We start from the raw sequence: 20042 nt of genomic DNA, 5'->3' as shown, positions 1-20042 counted from the left end.
CGATTCTATTATGTCGATATTATGAGTTTTTCGACGAACGTTTCATTTCCGTAGATAACCTTACGCCCTCTTATCCAACTCGGACGTCTCACAGAGAGGCATACACATGAGTGTTATAACGCGATCTTGTCAAGGACTTGGTTGCATCGTCTCGCGATTCCAGGAACAAGCACAGTCAGCGTGTACTGTAATGATTACAAGTAATAAATCAAATCGCTTCTTCAGTTCATCGATTTTTATTATTTATGCCAAGTCCATACCGACCAGATTTGTTCACGAGCGGAAGCAACGTTATACGCACGCCTGCAACTGACGAGCAGGATAGAAGGAAAACGAGCTTGTTGCGAATAAGCTCATTAATTTATCGTATTTTAGGCAAAACGATTGTCAAGAAGCATACGTACTTTTGACATTGCGTAGTTTCAATATCTCACGTAAATGCTAACTTCGTCTCGCGATATATACAATAGATTATTTCACAGTATAAAAATCGTGAATATTTTCATTCGACCGAGTAAACAACGAATGAAAAATGAGCGACGAGTAAAGTCAAGTGAGAAAGTCGTATTCTTAGGAATAATTTTCCCCGAAATAAGCAAGTGTCGAGTAACTTACGGATACGAGTGTACTTGATTCGCGTTACGTCAATGCCGAGCTTGAATTCAGTTTAGCTCAGCACTGACAGATAGAATGGATTCGCTGATTCTTTTTTAACTGATTGCGAGCGATGTCTCTGGTCGATACAGTCTACCACGATACCGCGCATAGTCGTCGACAGTGGATGATGCGCGTAGAATCGCGGTCGATAAATACGTAATTCTTGATGACGCGGCGCGCACAGCCAACGAAAGGTAATGGTTTGAACGTTAACACGGATAGAGATTTGAAGGGGGAAAGAAAGGCTTCTATTGCGCGCCTCACAGTCGTGCTTTACTTTCCGTGATCCCAGGATTACGCGATTCTCGCTTTAACTCGCGTGGGTGATGCACTGATCGCTTTGTGCTCTTACGAACAATACGGAATAACCAGAGAACCAGAGAACCAGAGGAAAGACTGTAAAAGCCGGAAAGCAAAGATGAGAGGACGAATCAGCGTATTTTGCGCCGCGATGGTCGCTACGGTGATGTTGTGCAGGTTAGTCGATCGATAGCCGGTTCAGCGGCTTATGGACGCAATTAGCGGTGGGACTATTACGATATATATTGACGCTCGAATAATTCGATATCCGAGTACTTAGTCCATTAAAAGGTATCGAAATCGCGGGTTAGCATTAATTTTCAGTATCGATACCGATATCTGATGGAGCAACAGGTATATCAATTTATCCATCGATCCAACAGCAACCGAATATTTATCAAATACTTTACGAATACCGAAATAGATGATTTCATAAGTTATAAACATCCGAAAGCTTCGAAAATTTTATCTTTACTTTTGAAACTTCAACTTTTAAAACTTCATATTGGTATCCACACTTTCGTACAAGTATCGATCAAGCGTTTGGTGTAAATATCAAAGAGCTACCAATTTTTATCGATACCTACAACTGTTCACGAATGTCTTTGAACATTTCTAGAAATTTTTCACGAATATACATATACATATAAGAGTGTTTTTCCTATGCAAAATACTTTGAAATGTCATTAGTACGGACGCCAACTATCACGATTCGAAGCGAATTTGTACGTCTTTGGATAAAATACCACATACGATGTAGCGTCAAAATTCGTGAAGTTTCGATAAGTGTCAATGCGGTGTATTAGTCCCAACTCTGGTCGCGATGTATGTTTTTATTAAAGCCAACTTTCTCCGGCGTTTTCTTCGTGCGTGCGAGAAATTACGTGGTCACAGCGTGCATTATTTTGAAGTAACGCGCACTTCGATTGGTAGCAGGTCCAGTGGACAAGTATACGCGGGAACGGATTGGCTGAGAGGTCTCCACGAGAATATCGGCGCGCTGAATAGAAACATTCAGCACAACGTAATGCAACTGAATCAACGGATACAAGAAACGGTGCAAGCAAACTCGGCACAGATTCATCGGGTAACGGAAAAACTGAACGAAGAATTAGGTACGGTGGAATTCCACTCAAATCAAGTAGTTGTTGGGACAAAATTTTAGTTTACGTTCCATCAAATGAGCTTTTGCACATTTTGTTTTCTTTTTTTTTTTTTTAATACTACATAATCAGTTATACAATGCGCTACAAAGAGCATTTTTGGCAAATGAAGCAACGGAGCGGTTTTATTAATCAAATTCTACGCTGCATTTTCATAGTATCAAATTTTTGTAACGATATGAAAGTACTACTAAATGATACTAAATTTTATATAGTTGCATCTAATTAAATGGTATGTAAATGCTACAGTAAGTAGAATTGTACTTACACTTTTGGCGCAGGAATACTTTTTGTAGACATTGTACACGCATAATTCTCAAACGATGTAAGAATACTTGCCACGAATGCATTCGGTACATAATTTAGTCCTTACAGCTATGAGTAATGTGATTTCCTGCGTAATAGGCATGAGTAATTCCCTGATGATGACTATTATGTCTACCTGAAAGTGAACTACTACGTGAACAAGCGATCAGGTAGTGGGAGGAATCAGTAAACTTCTACTACTTACATCTATAAGCCCTAGACACGCAAATTAATATCCCAATGGATTCAGATGGATGTAGTTCTACCGTACGCGATAAACGGATTACTCGACCTTTTCAAGTTCTTTCTTCGACTCAATGCTGGAAAATTACACCAATTACGGTTAAACGTTAACGTAAACGTTCCTTTCACTATCGACAAAGAGATCCGTTCTCTCTTCGCTTTTCAAGGCGATCGAATTTTTTATCTAATCGCAATATTTGCATCGCGCGTCTAATCGTTTCACTTTTTGAAATATCTTCCTAATTAAGTAAGCGATACGTTCAAAACTAAGATTACGTCTATTTATACGCAACTCGAATAATCGCATAAATTAATTATCGTGTCTATGTCTTAATGTCAACGACAATGAAATATGTTTCGCGCAAAATCTGTCGTTATGGATCCAGTTACGCTTTTCGTTGCATTATGTTCTTGTAGCATGTTGAATCTTAAAATTGCAATATCATGTTCTTTCCCCGTGCTCTTCAATAAGATAATGAAACTGTTCTAGCTCATGGTCCAGCTTCGGTGCACAAAATTGGAGGCAATAACGTGATTATATCTAACAACGATGGAATGAAGATCGTTCATTCTGGTCGCACCTCGGACGGAAAACCGTACGTTCGCGAGAGCACGGATAAAATCGTGGGCGACATTCTTCGACACGTGGAAAGAATTTACGACCCTACTATGAATACCTCAAAGGTGCTAGGCTACACGTTGGATTTGAGTGATCCCGACGCGAAGCCTATTCCGATAAGCAAATTTGCTTAATCGACGAACAATTGACGACCGATGGAAAGAAAAGATGATTCCTGCCGATCGACAAAGACACCTAATACAATATATGTAATTCTATATTTAATTCCAATACAATATATTCTACAGTAGAACATCGATTATGACGACACGCCGTGTGGACAATCGAATATATTTGTTTCCATTCGAGAGATCACATTTTTTTAATTATTCCATAAATATGAACATTAAACGGATCTTTCAAGACATTTTTTAATTGGATACGTATAGGACAAATCGACAAGTGCGTTTTTGTTAATTTTGGCGTCACTTGGTGGCAAAGATTATTGAAAAGAGAACAACTGATCGGGTTCAATAGGATAACTCTTTTAAAAATAGGCGGTGAAATTTGATATGAAATACGATTTTTATTAATCCATATTCTAATAATCGAGGTTTTACAGTTACTTGCGGTAATTCGAAATCGCCCGCAACTATGTATGTAAAAGTACGATATGAATAAATAAATGCATGAACAAGAAAGCCATGAGAAACTTCGTTGCACGATAAATTTTCGTCCATCCCGATTGCAATGTCGTCAATGTGACTTATATTAAAATTTTTGTAGAGAGAGGAAAGCTGGTCGACACGAAAAGTGTGTTACTTGAATGGTAAATGTTCCGCGAATATGCGTGTCAAAGTGGCGCCGAGAGAAACGAGAGATCGCACGCGGGGTGCCTTAAATGGAAGTGCCCCTGGCTTGTCCTCGATCTCGCGTTCTTCTCGCCTTCTCTTTCAACGCGTTTCTCTATTTCCCTTTCCCTCTTCCCGCCCTCTTTCGTCATTTCCCTACCTCTTTCTCTTCACCCCTGTCCTTTTCCCGCTATGCACAGAGAATTTATATTGTCCTTGATTTTATCACGCCTAGAAAAGTCGAATCGGCAACACGATTCAGATTTACGATTCGATGAACTACTTGATAAATTTTCTAGCTATATAAGACAATCGCGATCACAGACAATTAGCAATCAACTCGATAGTAAGTGAAATAAATTCTCAAAACTGCGTTATCCAAGTATCTCATTGTGATATATTTTTTACTTCCTTTTAAATGCAATATGAAATTATTTAAAAACGGTACCTCCATCCGATTTGAAAAATATTTATTATTAACAAACAACATATTTAGCAATTTTTTCAATTACAAACACTCTGGTAATAAAGAGTGCTGAAAAAGAAATGATTCTAAATAGCCAGAAGAGCTATCAAAGTATTTACCTCAATGTAAACGAATAAGTGGAATATCCAGTGGAATATCCATTCTATTTCGCAACTCTAATTTATTACATGGAACTATGAAATATAAAGGAAAATTCTCAAAACAAACCGCAACGAGTACTTTATCATTTTTACAATATTAATCAACTTACTATCGACTGAGAGACAAGGAAAGAAAAAGATAAATTCCCCGGTTAATTATTTGCACAACACTAGTAACTATTAATCTATGCACTCATAATTACATGTTCGCAACACTAATAACGGTCCAGTGTAGCCATATAGGGGACTACTGGTGAAACTGCATCTGATGATCCAGGAGCAGCAACGGTGCTTCCACAGTCAAATGGGAGAAGGATGAGCATGATATAGGCGCAACACTACTTTGAAAGACGCGATCATTCATCAACGCAACTTTAACCAGGCAACTAATTAAAATGAACGCGACGAAAACAAAAATAAAATTAATATCTATAACGTGAAGAAGAAGCTGATTGAAACATCGTACTACTACAAACTTCAATACTGTAAGTCGATGATAAAATTCTATATCCTACTTTAAAGGGAACAAGAAACTTGAAATAAGTATTAAGAAAGAAATTCTGACAATTTGTAATTAAAATTGCTAAATACAATCGCGATTGTCATATTTTGCAATACTAAAATCAACGCGAATACCATTTCTTCCTAATACAAAAAACGCTAACGCTAATAAAAAAATAGGCGGTTTGTCCAATGCAATGGAAGGTCGACATATCCCAGTGCAACCATTTAGGAGGTTGCTGATTGTTCGACCGTTTCGAGGAGGGACGCGATCGCGAGATAACGCGTCAACGAGAGGCGTAAATTCCCGTTACGATGAGACAATCGACGCCACGAATTCAGTCGATCCCCTATTTCGGTTAAGAGAATAGAAGTGGTTGATTAATATTAACACTTGGTTAACAATTGAAATAACACTTTATTTCTAACAACTTCGAATACGACAAGTCTGCGAATGTATCGCGTGTATCGTTGCGAAAATACAAAGATTTGATCGCAAGTTAAGATGTGCTCAGCGAAAACTGTCGCTAGCAAGTAAGTTTTGGAGGAAAAACTAGCGATAGGTGTGTCCAGCGCACAAGGCAAGCGGATTCGTTGATTGTGATTTTCGTAAAGGAAGCCAAGGTCACGGCCATCGCTTTTAATTGGATAAAAACTGACGGGTAGGGTTAATGCTGGCCGCCCCCTATTGAAGGTCGCTAGCAGGTAAAAACGGCCCCCGAGTGCTGTATATGGTACGAAATATTTGGTTCATTAAGTAATCTACAGGGCTGAGTAATAATTCTAAGGAACCTCTCGAGTTGCAAGTTAAAGATTTTAAAAGTCATGATCGTAAAAACGCTATGTTTATGGCGGTTCCTTAAGATTAGGTTTACCCAGATAGTAACCTGACCGAGGGACAGATTCTTTGTTTGACGTCGGATCACACAACGTAACACCGATGAACGGTCACATTTGTACAGCTCTTGTAGCTGTATCCGAGTGATCCAGTAACAGTCTCCGACAAATGTAGATTTTGAGCATTTTATAAACGCAACTCTACTTGACAAAACGCGATCATTCATTATCGCAACGCTAAAAGGAAAATTAATCAGAAATCACGATGGGATGATATCGCAAAGCTAACTCTTAAAGTGAATTCATGGAAATTAGTATTTACTATATGAAAAAACTTCGTCAAGTATCCTGACGTTGCAACTTGCATTACTACAAAATTAATTAAAAACTAACATTTTTATAATCGAATTTTAAACAACAGAAAATAGAATAAATTATGACACGTACAATTTTCTAAGAAGTTCTAAAAATTCATAATAAAAATTGTGAAAGACTATCGCGACATCATAATTGGCAACTCTAAAGCAAACACGATTAGCATTTTGTGGCAAATCTAATTCAAACCGTAAGAAAAACGGTTTGCCCAATGTGATGATGGACCGATACATACATCGGCCAAAAAAAGAACTACTACTACCACTTCCACCCCCACTACCACCACCACTTCCACCACCACCACTACCACCCCCACCACCACTTCCACCACCACCACTACCACCCCCACCACCACTTCCACCACCACCACCACTACCACCCCCACTACCACCCCCACCACCACCCCCATTACCACCCCCACTACCACCCCCGCTACCACCCCGCTACCACCCCCACTACCACCCCCACTACCACCCCCACTACCACCACCACCCCCCCCCCACCACCACCACCCCCACCACCATTACCACCCCTACTTCCAACCGCACTTCCACCACCACCTCCACTTCCACCTCCACTTCCACCACCACCACCACTACCACCCCCACCACCACTTTCACCGTCCCCACTACCACCCCCACTACCACCCCCACTACCACCCCCACCCCCACCACCACTCGCACCCCCACCCCCACCACCACCCCCACTACCACCACTAATTCCACCCCCACTTCCACCCCCACTTCCACCCCCACTTCCACCCCCACTTCCACCCCCACTACCACCACTTCCACCCCCACTACCACTCCCACTACCACCCCCACCACCACTTCCACCACCACCACCACTTCCATCACCACCACCACCACCACCACTTCCACCCCCACCACTACTACCACTTCCACCTCCACTATCACACCCACCCCCCTACCAACCCCACCACCAACCCCACCACCATTTCCACCACCCCCACCACCACTTCCACCACCACCACTACCACCCCCACTTCCACTCCCACCCCCACTACCACCCCCACTTCCACTCCCACCTTCACTTCCACCTCCACTTCCATCACCACCACCACTTCCACCCTACTACCACCCCCACCACCACTACCACCATTGTTTTGTCAAGGTTCATATGCAAGTTGTTAGTGATTTTGACAGTCAAATAAGAAATCAACGTAACACGAATGAAACGAGTTTGAGAAATTGTTTAATTTCGATATGACATTGTTAAACAAACGAACTATTAAACAAACGTGTATTTGTTAAACATACCTGATAATGATCTATAAAAGGCGAAGAATTATTACGAAGTTGAAATCACGCATTTCGCACGGAATAACACGTACGAACGTCATGCTTGCCGGTACTGAACTAATGTTTCGTCCCGCCAAAACCTCGCCTAGCTGACTGCTGATTGCTCGAGGAGGCACGATTTCTTCTCAATTAAAATCGGCGCGAGAAATTAAGATATCGCACACTGTGAACATTTCCTTAATTGTGACAGTGACTATAAATGTAACTGGAGTCAAATATCTTTTGTGCAAAAGTTCTTGCACATTATTGTAAGTTTGCTTGGTATAACGTAAAATAAATTAGAATTTGAACTACTTTAAGTTTTAGACTTACGCCATTTTCATAATCATCGACGTAATTAAATTAAAATATTATCGATCCAGATAGGTATAAGGAATTTTGAATGTTTTGCTTTTAACTTTATAACAACATTAGGCGGTATGAAGAAAAAAGAGGAAAGGAAGGCAAGAGGAGAAAAGAAAAGTAAATTTTACGCACCTTATCTACAATCGTAACACAGAATGTATACGGTCTAACATTTATGATCGAAGTTGATTGATAGAAATCACATCAAGACAGCGTAGCGCCTCGGTTTCTACAAACGAGAGACTCAAGTGTATAGCGGGTTGCATGCCTAGGCAATATGCACGTGTATATAAGAGAACGTTTGCTATTCGTTTTGGCTGTTTCATTCGATCTCTACCACGGTACTCTCTGACGTTCTGGCAAACAAATCATTTTCGTCGATGCAGTTGGTAATTAAGAAGAAGCTAAGAGATGGAAATTCGAAAGAAGTTGATGCAATCAACGTTTCTTTTTTGCGTTTTCTGCGCAATGTCACTTGCTCGATCTTCCAGCTATGGCAAAAACACGACAGGTAAGTTACTTTGTACTTTTTCCGCGTAAAGACACTGTTTCCTTCGATGATATTTCTTTAACCTGTTATTCTCATAATAAGTTCTTCAATTAGCGATATTCTAAACTTTTCTGTCTCGCATCGTTTCAAGTTTCATCTCACGATAATAAATTGTATTATATTTATTTATATTATATTTGCGAGAACCATACTCGACCAAATTAAAGTTAATTTGACTTTATTAGTTTCAAATTTCGAGATTGTAACATTTTCTAGTTAAATAGTAATCCGATTAAAAAATTGATACGGATACAGACGGGTTTCTACGAAAGAACCGTGTGTATATCCCAGCTCATGCTAGTTGGCGAACGAGAAAGCTCGTAGCATAAATGCTTAACATAGATTCGTGTGCTAGAGAGAAAATTTTTTGTTTTGTTCATAAACGGAAGCACTGGTTGCAAATAGATTTATCTGTTCTGGACATCCTCCGATCGCTATCGTTGATCGTTTGTTCTGTCATTGATAGATTTTGCAGAGCATATCCATCACCAAAGAGCCTCTTCAACTGGAATGGTACGTAAAACTTAACGATAATTAGATTGCGGACGTTTATGCATTTTTTTATACGTTTTTACAAACACGATTAAAGAAATGAATTCTAAAATGAGATTTTATACATCCTCTAAATATTATAATAAATACGTTACTTCGTAAATCTTCCATATTTTTGCACATTACGTGTAGTTTGTACATTTTCGCTATTTATATTTCTTGCGGATACATAAATATCCGCAGCGTAGTCATAAGATAAATGTAAAACGTGATAGCTTAAGCAGAAGAGAATTTGCATTTACATAGGTACCGACGTCTTCGAAGTGTGCCGGATTGAACAACGAATCGGGTCACTGCGAGCACTTGAAACGGTGCTTATCTCACGAGTATGGCTCAAACTTTACGCTGGCTATAAATCACTCGTGCCTAATCGACCAAACGTAAGTGTTTAATTCGTTTCCCTGCGTGAAAGTTTGAATCGGATTGAATCTAATGGAATTGAAACAGATACACAGGCATTTGTTGCTCGAGAACGCTCGGGAATGAAACGCGTACAAATTCTATGGTAGACGAGGATTTTGTCGACACTCTTCCGCAGATTGCTGGTACGTATGTAACGATCTGTCGAGCACGAAGGGCACGCGTCGTATCGTAAGTATTGGCACATTTGTCGATTTCATATGAAATATGCAAATTGATAATTTAAATTGTTAAGAGAACGATAAATAAATTCGTTTCCACTGGGTATAACTTATGGACGGAGTGGTAATAGCTGGCTATTCGTTTCAGCGAGTGACGATAAGAAACAAAACGAGGTGAGAATCGTTTGGTCGGGCGGGCATAGAACGACAACGTCTCGGCCTAAAAATCCGGCATTGAGAGGATGCGGAACTACATTGAAAAGTCAAAGCAAGTTGGTGGGCGGTAGACCGGCCTATCCCACGAAATGGCCCTGGATGGTGGCTCTTCTTACAACGGATAACGCTTACTATTGTGGCGGTGTGCTCGTCACCGATAGACACGTTTTAACTGCTGCCCACTGCGTTTACAGGTAAATTTTCGTCCCGTAGATTAGGAATTTTACTCAATATGGTAATGCGAAGACCATCAATGTATCTTACAAGATGGCCATAAAAAGGAACGTTCCGTATATTCTTTAAAGAAGTAAGAAAATACAAACATAAGTTCTTCGATGTTATAAAAATGTCGGCTACATTATTTAACGACTTTATGAATGCATCGAGATACCATCGATAACTTATTTTTATTGCTTTTACGCGGCAGATCTGCAGCACAATTGCTCGTAGCGTGAACGTATATATCGATTCAAAGTACGTCGTTTATCATAGGAAACTGGCTAATTTTACTCGTGTTTTTTGGTGATCTTCGGCAACTAGTTGGTTGCTACGATCGCGTGTACAAGATCTCGTATTTTCTTAAACCTAAAGATAGTCAAGAACCTGACCAGTTCTCCATGTGCAGGTTCTGAACGGAACGTTCTCTCCTTTACCTCTTCCTCGCGTTTCATCTTCCTGGTTTTCAGTACAAAGGCATAATGTTAATTAAAGTTTCCCTTTTGTTGGTCAGATTTGGACCGCAGGACATCAAAGTCAGGCTCGGAGAATACGATTTCGCGACGAGCGAAGAAACGAGAGCCGTGGATTTCACGATTTCCGAAATACGTATACATCGAGACTTTGTTCTTGACACTTTCGCAAATGACATAGCAATAGTGAAACTGTATCTACCGACCGTCTTCGACAGTTACATTTGGCCCGTGTGTCTGCCACCAATCGGTCAAACGTTCGAGTACAAGGACGCAGTTATAACAGGTATCCTTTCCGTTTTCGCTGTGCCCGTTAGCTGTTCTCCACACTATTTTACATTATTTTCGAAACACCAGTTTCGATGATTCTTGAACACGTAAAGTCCAATTTAGAACGACTCTCTCCTCTCACGAAAACGTCGCACTCTCTTAGTTTCCGAGATATTCGCGAAGAACTGCCGGTATCACTACAGCGAATTCTTATCTCAGTGAATTCAAACTTGATTCTTATCTCTTTTTTTATAGTTTATACAGGCTTGGATTAAGTGTCATTTTAAGTGTGGTCGATACTGACGCCTACGCTGCGGCGGACGCGCAATTATATGCTGAATTCACTATAGTCGTACCGATAATTTTTCACGAGTATCTTAGGAACTGTTACAAGAGAGTTAGACATTTTCGTGAGAGCAGAAAATTGTTCCAAATGTTGAGTTTTACAACGTATTAGAAAATCATAGAAATTCATGTCGAGGGTAAGCTTCGAAATAATTCGAAATAAACCATATTGTCTCGTCGGATTAACAAAAATATGCGAAGTATAAAGAATATAAAAAAATACGATCGAAGCTGATACAAGAGACGCATCAGGATTACAATCGATGGTTAAAAATTTAGGTTGGGGCGCACGCTACTACGGAGGCTCCCATAGTCCGGTTTTGATGGAAGTCGAGGTCCCAGTATGGCCGCAGAGTGAATGTACGAGCAGCTTCGCTCGACGAATTGCTAATACGACGATTTGCGCCGGCGCTTACAACGGCGGAGGCGACGCTTGTCAGGTATGTAAGAGACCTTGATACGATCAGGAACAAAGCTAATATTCCGGCCAATGACTACGTTCGTGTACAGGGTGACTCCGGTGGACCACTCCTTCATCAGCTTGCAAATGGCAGATGGGTAAATATCGGAATAGTATCTTGGGGTATTCGATGCGGAGAACCTGGACGTCCTGGAATATACACACGCGTTAATTCCTATCTTGATTGGATATTCGAGAATGCTGTATTCTAAGCCTAGGATCGCATTTAATTTGTTAAGCGAGTGTCGCCTTATAATTACGAAATTACTAAAATTATTAAAAGTTAAGACAAGTCCAGACGAAAGACAAAGCAACTTCGGTTTGGTCGGTTTTAATTTTTGCAAATGTAAAAATGGCTCGTTTCCGATAGAAGCCTAATCTAATCTAAGAATCTGGAATCTGGAATCTAAGATCTAAGTGATATGTAAAAAAAAAAAAAAAAAAAATAGGAGATTCTAAGATAAAGATATCGTGTCAGAGAAATTTTAATTTAAAAAGATTAACGACTTAACTCGTAAAATTTCGGATGTTGATGTAAATAACGATGCGAAAATCAAAATTTAAGCAGCCCAGGTTTCTAAATAGCTGAAATAATTAAGAGTTTTTGTATCAATAAACTTTGAAACGTTGAAAAGCAGCGGAATGATAGAAAACTAATTATCAAGACCACACGAAGGAAAAGGTAAAACTTTAGTTACCTTGGATGTTTTTTTAAATCGTGAAATATGTTGCTGCTGTCAGGACAGATTTCGTGTTTTCTTGCTTGGTTTCTTTATTCCTTACGTCGATCGTACAGGGACACGAATCGAAGAGGAGTCTGGTATCGTGCGTGGAAACGAAGAAATTTTATTTTCCGAATATCGATTGTTACATCGTTCAAAAAGAGATTGACACGAATAGAGAGAAATTCGATTCTTAGGACGTGTGTGGCCGCAATTTTTATATGTATGTACTTTCTTTTATGGCGTGGACGCGCATATAAGCAGCCACGCGCGTGCACGACGCTGTGCGACCGATTTTCGCATGACGAGTAAGCGTTGGAAGATTCCACGATTGAATCTCCATTATTTGATAACTGACTTTCCGATGAGGTCCAGCCTCTCTTTTCCTTTATATACACCGATATACTTATAACTTCAACTCTTCATAAATGAATATATATGTGTATGCGTGAATGCGCGCTCATGCGTACGTATACAGTGTGTCCCAGAGTTTAACAACCAAACTTTGCCAGTGTATTCTATGGATACGATCCAGTAGAAAATGTTACACAAAGCTTAGCTATGAAGCGTTGAGATACCCTATATATGTAGATTTATGTGTGAGAATCATTATACATAGAGTGTCACGCCTAAAACAGGTCACCTAATTATCTTCGGCATCTTAGAGCATACAAAGAGTATATTACGCTACCAGTCATAAATATTAAAACATCCCATTGACATTTAGTACAAACTGTGTTTAGTCGTTCATTCGTGTTATACGCGCGTTATAATATAAAATAGTACATGGATTAAAATTCATTGGTAATTTTGTATGCACATTCGCGTTTTGTATGAAACCAATTAAATGGAATCTAAGCAGAGATTTGCTTCGACCACTAAATGTTCCAATGAGTATATACCACGTATATGTTATATATTTTTGCACACTGTGCGTATTATACGCCTTTAAATTTCCATGGGGATATATAAAAATCCGCAATCTATTCGTTAGAATTTTCCAAGAAACGTAACGAATACATATTTCGATACTTATGGCCAGTAGCGTACATGAATATAATTTAAATTTGTATCAAAGGACGTATGCTCTCTATACGGTATTCCGAATTTAATTTCGCGGAGTTCGTATGCAGTTTGTCGAACTTCGTAGACGCGCACGAGGTTTTTTAAGAAACCAGAAGACGAATAGGTGGCCTCTTTCGAATCGGGCATACCGTATACGTATATTAAATATACGCTCGTTTTCATCAAACATAGAAACATGTGCGCGTAAAATTTCCATTTTTGCAAACGTATAACATTATGTCTATACTTTAACATTCTTCCTCCATTATTTTCCACTCTGATCGCTCGTCTTCTCCGAAATGTTCGATCCGAGGGTGCCTACTACATTCTAACGGGACGTGTTTCGATCGAATCGACGAAAATCAATAGCGATAGGATACATGCTACGCTGAAGGGAACGCGGAAGACAAAGTATTCGATCGATTTTTCTAATATTCAAAGTTACATTCGTACGTACCCTTTTCGTAATTTCTTTTCAATTCAAAACTCACGACCACTCCCCTCTGCCGTTGCTGTCCTCTTTTGGCTTTTCGATCGATTTCCGCGCACGCGCAAAAATAATCCGTTTTACGACGTGTCTCGCATTTTAGACTTTAATGGTTTCTCTATTGAAAGCGCTGGTCCTTGAAATGTGTTGACGTTATCCGTCGAAATACGAAGCGGATATCTGGAAAAGAGAGAGAGAGAGAGAGAGAGAGGGAGGGAGGAAGGGAGAGAGGAAGAGAGAGAGAGAGAGAGAGAATGGGATGAGGATGGAAGAGAAGGATCGAAAGGAGGAGAAGGGTGGAAAGAAGGGGAAAGTGATGGCAGGAAAAGAGGGAGGGAGAGAGACGAACTTTCACACGCGAGGAACTGGATGGTTCTCGCTTTTCCATCGGGAGGACAGAGTATACATAGTATGTTGTGTATGTATGTATAGTAAAAGGAAGCGATATAGCAAAGTCGGTCAGTAGATAAAATTTTCAAGTTTCGTTGACATAAGCATGTACTTGTTAGTGCCTTATTTAGGCCGTAGAATATGAATCAGTTCTTCCTTCGTAGTATATTTTAACGATAATTTGTCTCCTTGAAAAGAAGAATGCTTATACAGTAGAACCCAATTTATTGAAATGGATCAAAAGCTGAAATAGTTTAAATAATTGAACAGCTCCGGTAATAGAAGTTTACTAGCCGTTCCCTTCAGTCCTTGCTATTAGTTGGATAATTATAACAGAAGCAGGACCCTGTTCGACGATAATTTAACAACTAATAATATTTGTAAATTGACAAGTTACACGTTATAGCTTAGGGACTTCTCTCGTAGAACTTGTTAATGTTATAGCCTGATCACATGACTTATAATTTCCTTTTAAACGACCCTAACGTTCGGAAGTCAGGAATCGCGTTCCGTCTTTGACACGTAAAATTTCTTACGAATACAAACAAACGATCGCATAATTGTGTTCGCTATAGAAATACACGCATATATAACTAAACTTATACTCTGCCATAGTTGGAATAATAGTTAAGTCGTAACTTCGTATATCTCTAGCAGAGCACTAACTCGCAGCTATAAACGAAATACGGATAAACGAGGTTCTACTGTAACTCGTTCCTAACTTCTATTCTAAAAGCTCTAAGTGAACTGCTAACGATAATAGAAATTGATTTCAATTGTACAATCGAGTTATACGACCTCGGCTGCGGCTAGATCAATTAGTGACCCCCTACTTAACGCTTCGCTTTACGAGCTCACTACTACTACTATATCGCTTCCACCTACGTTACATCCCTCCGCGCAACTCCCTCCGTCCCTCCACGTAATAAATAACGATCGTGTTCCCGTAATGTTCATTTTTACTTCGAAAGATATTCTTTCGAACGTGTGGACCCAAATTTCGATCGGAATCGCCGATCGTCGGAGGATGCTTAGCTGCTAGTCTACACGAAACGATGATACACGTATTACGATGAAGTCGACTTCTCGACGAGAGATCGCAAAGTGTGGTGCAAGAATCGAGGGGAACGGAACTAGACTCGCGAGGGGGGTGTCGTGGGTACGAGGAGCGGCGCGTTTGGGCCGCTTTCCGTGTGATTTGGCACGCTCTCGCCGGCTTGATAAGAACGCCGCCCTTGAGACACGACGTTGCTCGATGTCGAACTCACGGATGAACGATTCCGAGACGGCGAACCATCCACGAACGAACCGTTACCTATCGTACGGCCGCGGCTCGCCACGCCGTTTCCCGTCGCAAACGCGCCGTTTCCTCCACTGTTGTTTCCACCACTATTATTGTTGTTCCACTCTCCACCGGCACCACCACCACCACCTTCGTCGCTACCACCGCGACCACTGTCGCCACCATTTCCCTCGTTGCTGCCTCCCTTACGATTTTGCGTCGAAGCCTCGCGTTGATTTGCAATTTGCTGTCGATGAGGAATTTGTTGTTGATTCTTCTGCTGGTTCGATTGCGATCGTTGTTGCTCTTGGAGACCTTTCTGAACTGCACGACGATTTTGATCCTGGCAATTCTGTTGCGAGGATTGCAAGGATCGAATGTCTTGTATCTTTGGTTGTACTACTGGATCAGGTCGACGCGACGACAAGCTTGTAACATCTTCGTGCGGAGGGTCGATCGTTGTTGAGATCGGAGTACTTGTCGTCGCGATCGTTGTCATGGCTGTCACTGTCGTTGCCGGCGAGGATAAGGAAACGCTTGGCTGTTGAATATTGTTCACTGGCTTTTCGCCGATCAACCAGTACGTGGTCATCGTGCCTTTACCCTGAAAATTGAAAGACGAATCGTGACCTCTCGTCGTGTTTTTCCACGCGTGTTTCTCACTTTCATAGATTAGTCGAAAGCCTTACCTTCAGAGTAACCTCGCCTCTACAAACGAGCTCGAAAGTTTCAAAAGTATCCAGGATTTCCTTCGTTTTTGGACTAACGTGGATCATTAGAGCTACGAGTAAAGAAAATGTATTAATATTGGGATGAACCTTTTTGCAATTGTTTAACTGTACAAGAGTTAACATTATAATTAATGTATTTGTTAAGAAACTCTAATTAAAAAAATGAAATCCGTGTGGAAAGGATTGATCTTGAAAAAGGTACAACTATTGAATTACCTTCTCCATTACTCTCCATCCTAGACGCGGTATTGACAGTGTCGCCGAATAGGCAATACCTGGGCATCTTCAAGCCAACTACACCAGCCACGCAAGGTCCTGAAATTGCGACCAGTCTTTCATACACGCGTCTACGAACGTTTAATATGCGAGTTGCGACAACATGCAATCACGCGCATAGTATACAACTTGCAGCATATCAATTTACGAATACTGATCAACCATATTGCGGTTCTAGAGTATGTATGTTTCAATGTTACTCTTATTTAAACGAGCCAAAGGACTCTAAGAGAAACTTTAGCGTGCCCATACTTAAAATAAGAGATAAGAAAGAAAATAAGAAGTTTGGAGAAATTTTTTATCGATAGAGTAACACGTTTGAAAATGATTTCGAACGAAGGAATGCATGGCCGATATTATATCTTCCGGTATTGTTAAATAAATGCTAAATTTCATCTTGCGCAGAGAACAGCGAAGGAGAAAGACAAGCTACGGAGATATTTCGATCTTACCAGTATGCATTCCAATTCGAAGTTTCAATTGCTCGTTCGGTCTGTGACGTATACTAAACGTCATCACGGTATCTCTTAAGGCTAAGCTCATCCTGGCAATTTCTCTGGCATGATTCGTTCCATTCCTCACCGGTAATCCTGACACTACCATATAAGCGTCGCCAATTGTCTCCACCTAGAAAATACATCGAGTCGTGTCTCACTACACGATTCGATTCGATAGTAATCATCGTACGTACAAATCTACGCGACATTGAAAGGACGATCGATGACGATATCTTCGTATACAGAATGGTAAACGTCTGAACTGAATCGAGTAACTTTGTTTCCACGTGTGAAAATGTCACTTATCTCAAACGACAGAAAAAGCTAAAAGTATAACAAGGTTTCTTAGTTTCTATTCCCGTTGCTCGATCTTTCTTGCGAGGTATCGTCCTCCGCATAATCCTTTTGCTGCTAATCGAGATTCCAGGCCGCAGAACGTACTAGAAAATTGTAACTTCACCTTGTAAACGTCAAAGTTCTCGATGATGGAGTCGAAACACGTGTATAGATCGTTGAGTAAATCCACCACTTGAAGAGGCGTACTCTCTGCGGAGAGCTTCGTAAATCCTACGATATCGCTAAAGTAGATCGTCACTTGGTCGTACGTTTCGGCTATTACGCTTTGGCCGAGTATCAACTGGGACGCGACAGATCTGGAAATTTCGTTGAAAAAAATCTACGAGTACTGCAGATAGAAGCGATCGATGGAAGCGAGATCGTAAAGTGGAGCGCTATGAAAGGCTACCGATTGATCTAAGCGCAACCTTCTGTCTGTACGCGTGCCACGTGCACGCGGTCTACGAGTTGCGAATAATATCAACGATTCTACTTACTTTGGTAACAACTGATAAAGGAGTTCCTCGCATTTACGTTTTTCCTCGAAGTAGTCGGCGGTACGTTCCTCTACCAGAGTCTCCAAATTGGTTGCGTATTGTTCCATACGAGAGAGCAAGTTGTCGAGGATGTTGCTGCTCTCGTAGTCTCTGCAACGAGATAGAATTCTTTCTCTGCTCGTCGTTCGAACAAGTCCTTAATTGTTATCCCGTTGCCCGAGTCAGCGATAAGGCAGTGACAACAAAACAGTGTATTTTTCAACATAGACTTCGTAGTATCGCTAGTTTTGGAGAAGTTTAAGCGCCGGGTTGGAATTTGTTTCGAGTTCGCTACGTTCGATCGTGAACAAGTTTCCGGCGATGTATACTTGAAGATAGTCTGTTTAATTAGTTGTTCGTGGCGTGCTAAACGACTAAATATATCGCATTCTCTGCGAGAATTTTATTTCAATAAAAAATATTTGTTAGAAGGTAAAACGTTTGTTGAATCAATGTTGGTAGTCTTAATTGCGATTATCATAATATTCAGGAGCACGTGTGTATTACTTCTAGAGTGTATTTTTAGAAGTTATTTCATTTACTCTATTAATCCTTGTATAATACCTGTTTGATTACAGAATTCTATCATAGAATTATCTGAATTATCGTCTCGCTTCTGATATCTTTTCTTGCTAAAGCTAAAATACACGATATATCTCTCATTCTTCCGTTATTACAGACTAGTAGTGTCGGGTGATATACAACGGATTTTATTATTCTGTGCAAAGTTCAAAGTTGAATCTTAAGCCGTTGAATCTTAGTTGACCCAAATAATCCCTATCTTATTTTAACGCGTTGCCGCGACAAATGCTGATCGTTTGTCCACCCTCGTTTACTTTTTTCCTACCAAAGGAAGAAAGGTTTGTATCCAAGAATCTCCGCTATGTGAATTCGCAAACACTTTTAGGAAAAGAATATCGCTAGCGACTGTAGCGCGATTCGACACGAGAGCTGACAATTATGTCAATATTGGAAGAGTAGCTGACGAGGGCGAGAAAAACCAGAGAACGTACACCCCCATCCATAAGCATTAAGACACAAAGGGAACGAGATAAATCTGTCCAATTATTAGACAAACATTAAAATTCTCGAGAATTATTAATCGCTTCGTTCGGATTCTTACATTCTTAGTTTACATTTACGATCGTATTCTTAGTAAACAATTTACGGGTTCGACGTCGTAATAAAAATGTCACGTTAAAAAATTATCGTTCACAGCTTGCGAAGATTAAATTGCTTACACGGTAGAACTTTACTTATCCGATTGTACGTTTAAAAATAATCCTCAACTGAGAGCTCTATACTACTTGTCTTAACGTCTCCTAGTCTTCGTGCCTCGAATAAATCTCGTAAGCAGCGCCCACTTTCTCATACATACTCTACCTAATAAAGTTAAACGTTTTCCTCGTCTATGTCTACTCTATCTCTTGACGTCTATTTTAGTCGATTTTCATATTACCATCACGTTAATATTTTATTCCCGTATTAACGTCAAGTAAATACTTTACGCTTTTCCACGTCTCATTAAGTTCTCGATTATATCCGTATTAAATTTCCTCTGCGCAGTTTTCTATTTTTCTCCCTCGTTTCCTTTCGCTTTCTTCGTCTAGCGATCTTCTATTTTCAATTGCGTTCGGATCGAGCTTTCTTCGACGAAGAATCATCAAGGGAACGTTCTCTTGTCGTCCTTACTCACTTGTTAATTTTCCGTATAGTTTGTTTGAGCGCGGGAAAATCAGGTCTATCCGCGGCATCTTGCGCCCAACATCGCCTCATCAGAGTAGCCACCTATACGACGGAATCGTTTGAGCGTTATTGCTGGAATTTTTGGAAAGTTTAAGAGTCGAGAAGGACTCGCTTACTTCTTCCTCGACGGCAGACTCGTCGATCGCAGGCCTCAAAGGAGAACCTCCGGCTCTCTTCACTCCTTCCACGATTTCTGAAACAGAGCAAGGGACAAGCTTGCGACGA

General features: G+C 40.4%; 4 protein-coding genes across 11 annotated transcripts in view; 3 read left to right on the top strand and 1 right to left on the bottom strand.

The window, feature by feature from the left end:
• The first annotated feature begins 737 nt into the window (after positions 1-737).
• LOC117209844 lies at positions 738-3940 on the top strand. Of its 2 annotated transcripts, none has more exons than XM_033452268.1 (3): positions 738-1134; positions 1891-2072; positions 3160-3940. In XM_033452268.1, exons 1-3 carry the CDS (start codon positions 1076-1078, stop codon positions 3420-3422), a joined length of 504 nt encoding a protein of 167 aa, XP_033308159.1. In that variant the 5' UTR covers positions 738-1075; the 3' UTR covers positions 3423-3940. The 2 variants fall into 2 exon arrangements, with proteins under 2 accessions (XP_033308159.1, XP_033308160.1); XM_033452269.1 differs by having other exon boundaries at positions 797-1134; positions 1894-2072.
• A 1772-nt stretch (positions 3941-5712) lies between these two features.
• Positions 5713-7649, top strand: LOC117209768 (cell wall protein DAN4-like). Its single transcript, XM_033452123.1, has 3 exons — positions 5713-5741; positions 6670-6861; positions 6941-7649. The coding sequence occupies exons 1-3, from the start codon at positions 5713-5715 to the stop codon at positions 7647-7649; spliced, it is 930 nt and encodes a 309-aa protein (XP_033308014.1).
• Positions 7650-8411: 762 nt separating this feature from the next.
• On the top strand, positions 8412-12457 carry LOC117209886 (proclotting enzyme). Its single transcript, XM_033452340.1, has 8 exons — positions 8412-8597; positions 9103-9149; positions 9435-9568; positions 9636-9733; positions 9918-10179; positions 10716-10960; positions 11569-11729; positions 11800-12457. Exons 1-8 carry the CDS (start codon positions 8498-8500, stop codon positions 11959-11961), a joined length of 1209 nt encoding a protein of 402 aa, XP_033308231.1. The 5' UTR covers positions 8412-8497; the 3' UTR covers positions 11962-12457.
• A 113-nt stretch (positions 12458-12570) lies between these two features.
• Positions 12571-20042, bottom strand: part of LOC117209882 (atrial natriuretic peptide receptor 1-like) — a 37834-nt gene continuing 30362 nt past the window's right edge. For 5 of the 7 annotated variants that reach the window (XM_033452330.1, XM_033452332.1, XM_033452335.1 and 2 more), the window contains 8 exons: positions 19934-20010; positions 19768-19859; positions 18033-18182; positions 17660-17852; positions 17155-17329; positions 16643-16741; positions 16385-16476; positions 12571-16299 (listed from right to left, as the gene is read on the bottom strand). In XM_033452330.1, the coding sequence (XP_033308221.1) occupies positions 15547-16299; positions 16385-16476; positions 16643-16741; positions 17155-17329; positions 17660-17852; positions 18033-18182; positions 19768-19859; positions 19934-20010 (1631 nt within the window). In that variant the 3' untranslated portion in view covers positions 12571-15546. The remainder of the gene's footprint in view (positions 16300-16384; positions 16477-16642; positions 16742-17154; positions 17330-17659; positions 17853-18032; positions 18183-19767; positions 19860-19933; positions 20011-20042) is intronic. The other 2 variants (XM_033452331.1, XM_033452329.1) reach the window with 1 other exon arrangement.

Source organism: Bombus bifarius, unplaced genomic scaffold (genome assembly GCF_011952205.1).
Source record: "Bombus bifarius isolate JDL3187 unplaced genomic scaffold, Bbif_JDL3187 scf7180000008194, whole genome shotgun sequence".
Lineage (NCBI taxonomy): Eukaryota > Metazoa > Arthropoda > Insecta > Hymenoptera > Apidae > Bombus > Bombus bifarius.
The sequence above is the reverse complement of the archived record's forward strand: the minus strand, read 5'-3'. Positions and strand labels throughout refer to the sequence as shown.

Excerpts from the sequence above, each read along its gene's own strand:
- LOC117209886 (XM_033452340.1), top strand. The coding sequence starts at position 8,498 with ATGGAAATTCGAAAGAAGTTGATGCAATCAACGTTTCTTTTTTGCGTT. Across the intron at positions 9,734-9,917 it reads CACTCTTCCGCAGATTGCTG|CGAGTGACGATAAGAAACAA; the intron begins GTACGTATGTAA and ends TATTCGTTTCAG. Across the intron at positions 10,180-10,715 it reads GCTGCCCACTGCGTTTACAG|ATTTGGACCGCAGGACATCA; the intron begins GTAAATTTTCGT and ends TTTGTTGGTCAG.
- LOC117209844 (XM_033452268.1), top strand. The coding sequence starts at position 1,076 with ATGAGAGGACGAATCAGCGTATTTTGCGCCGCGATGGTCGCTACGGTG. Across the intron at positions 1,135-1,890 it reads GCTACGGTGATGTTGTGCAG|CAGGTCCAGTGGACAAGTAT; the intron begins GTTAGTCGATCG and ends TTCGATTGGTAG. Across the intron at positions 2,073-3,159 it reads AAAACTGAACGAAGAATTAG|CTCATGGTCCAGCTTCGGTG; the intron begins GTACGGTGGAAT and ends AAACTGTTCTAG.
- LOC117209768 (XM_033452123.1), top strand. The coding sequence starts at position 5,713 with ATGTGCTCAGCGAAAACTGTCGCTAGCAA. Across the intron at positions 5,742-6,669 it reads GCGAAAACTGTCGCTAGCAA|AACTACTACTACCACTTCCA; the intron begins GTAAGTTTTGGA and ends GGCCAAAAAAAG. Across the intron at positions 6,862-6,940 it reads ACCACCCCCGCTACCACCCC|CATTACCACCCCTACTTCCA; the intron begins GCTACCACCCCC and ends CACCCCCACCAC.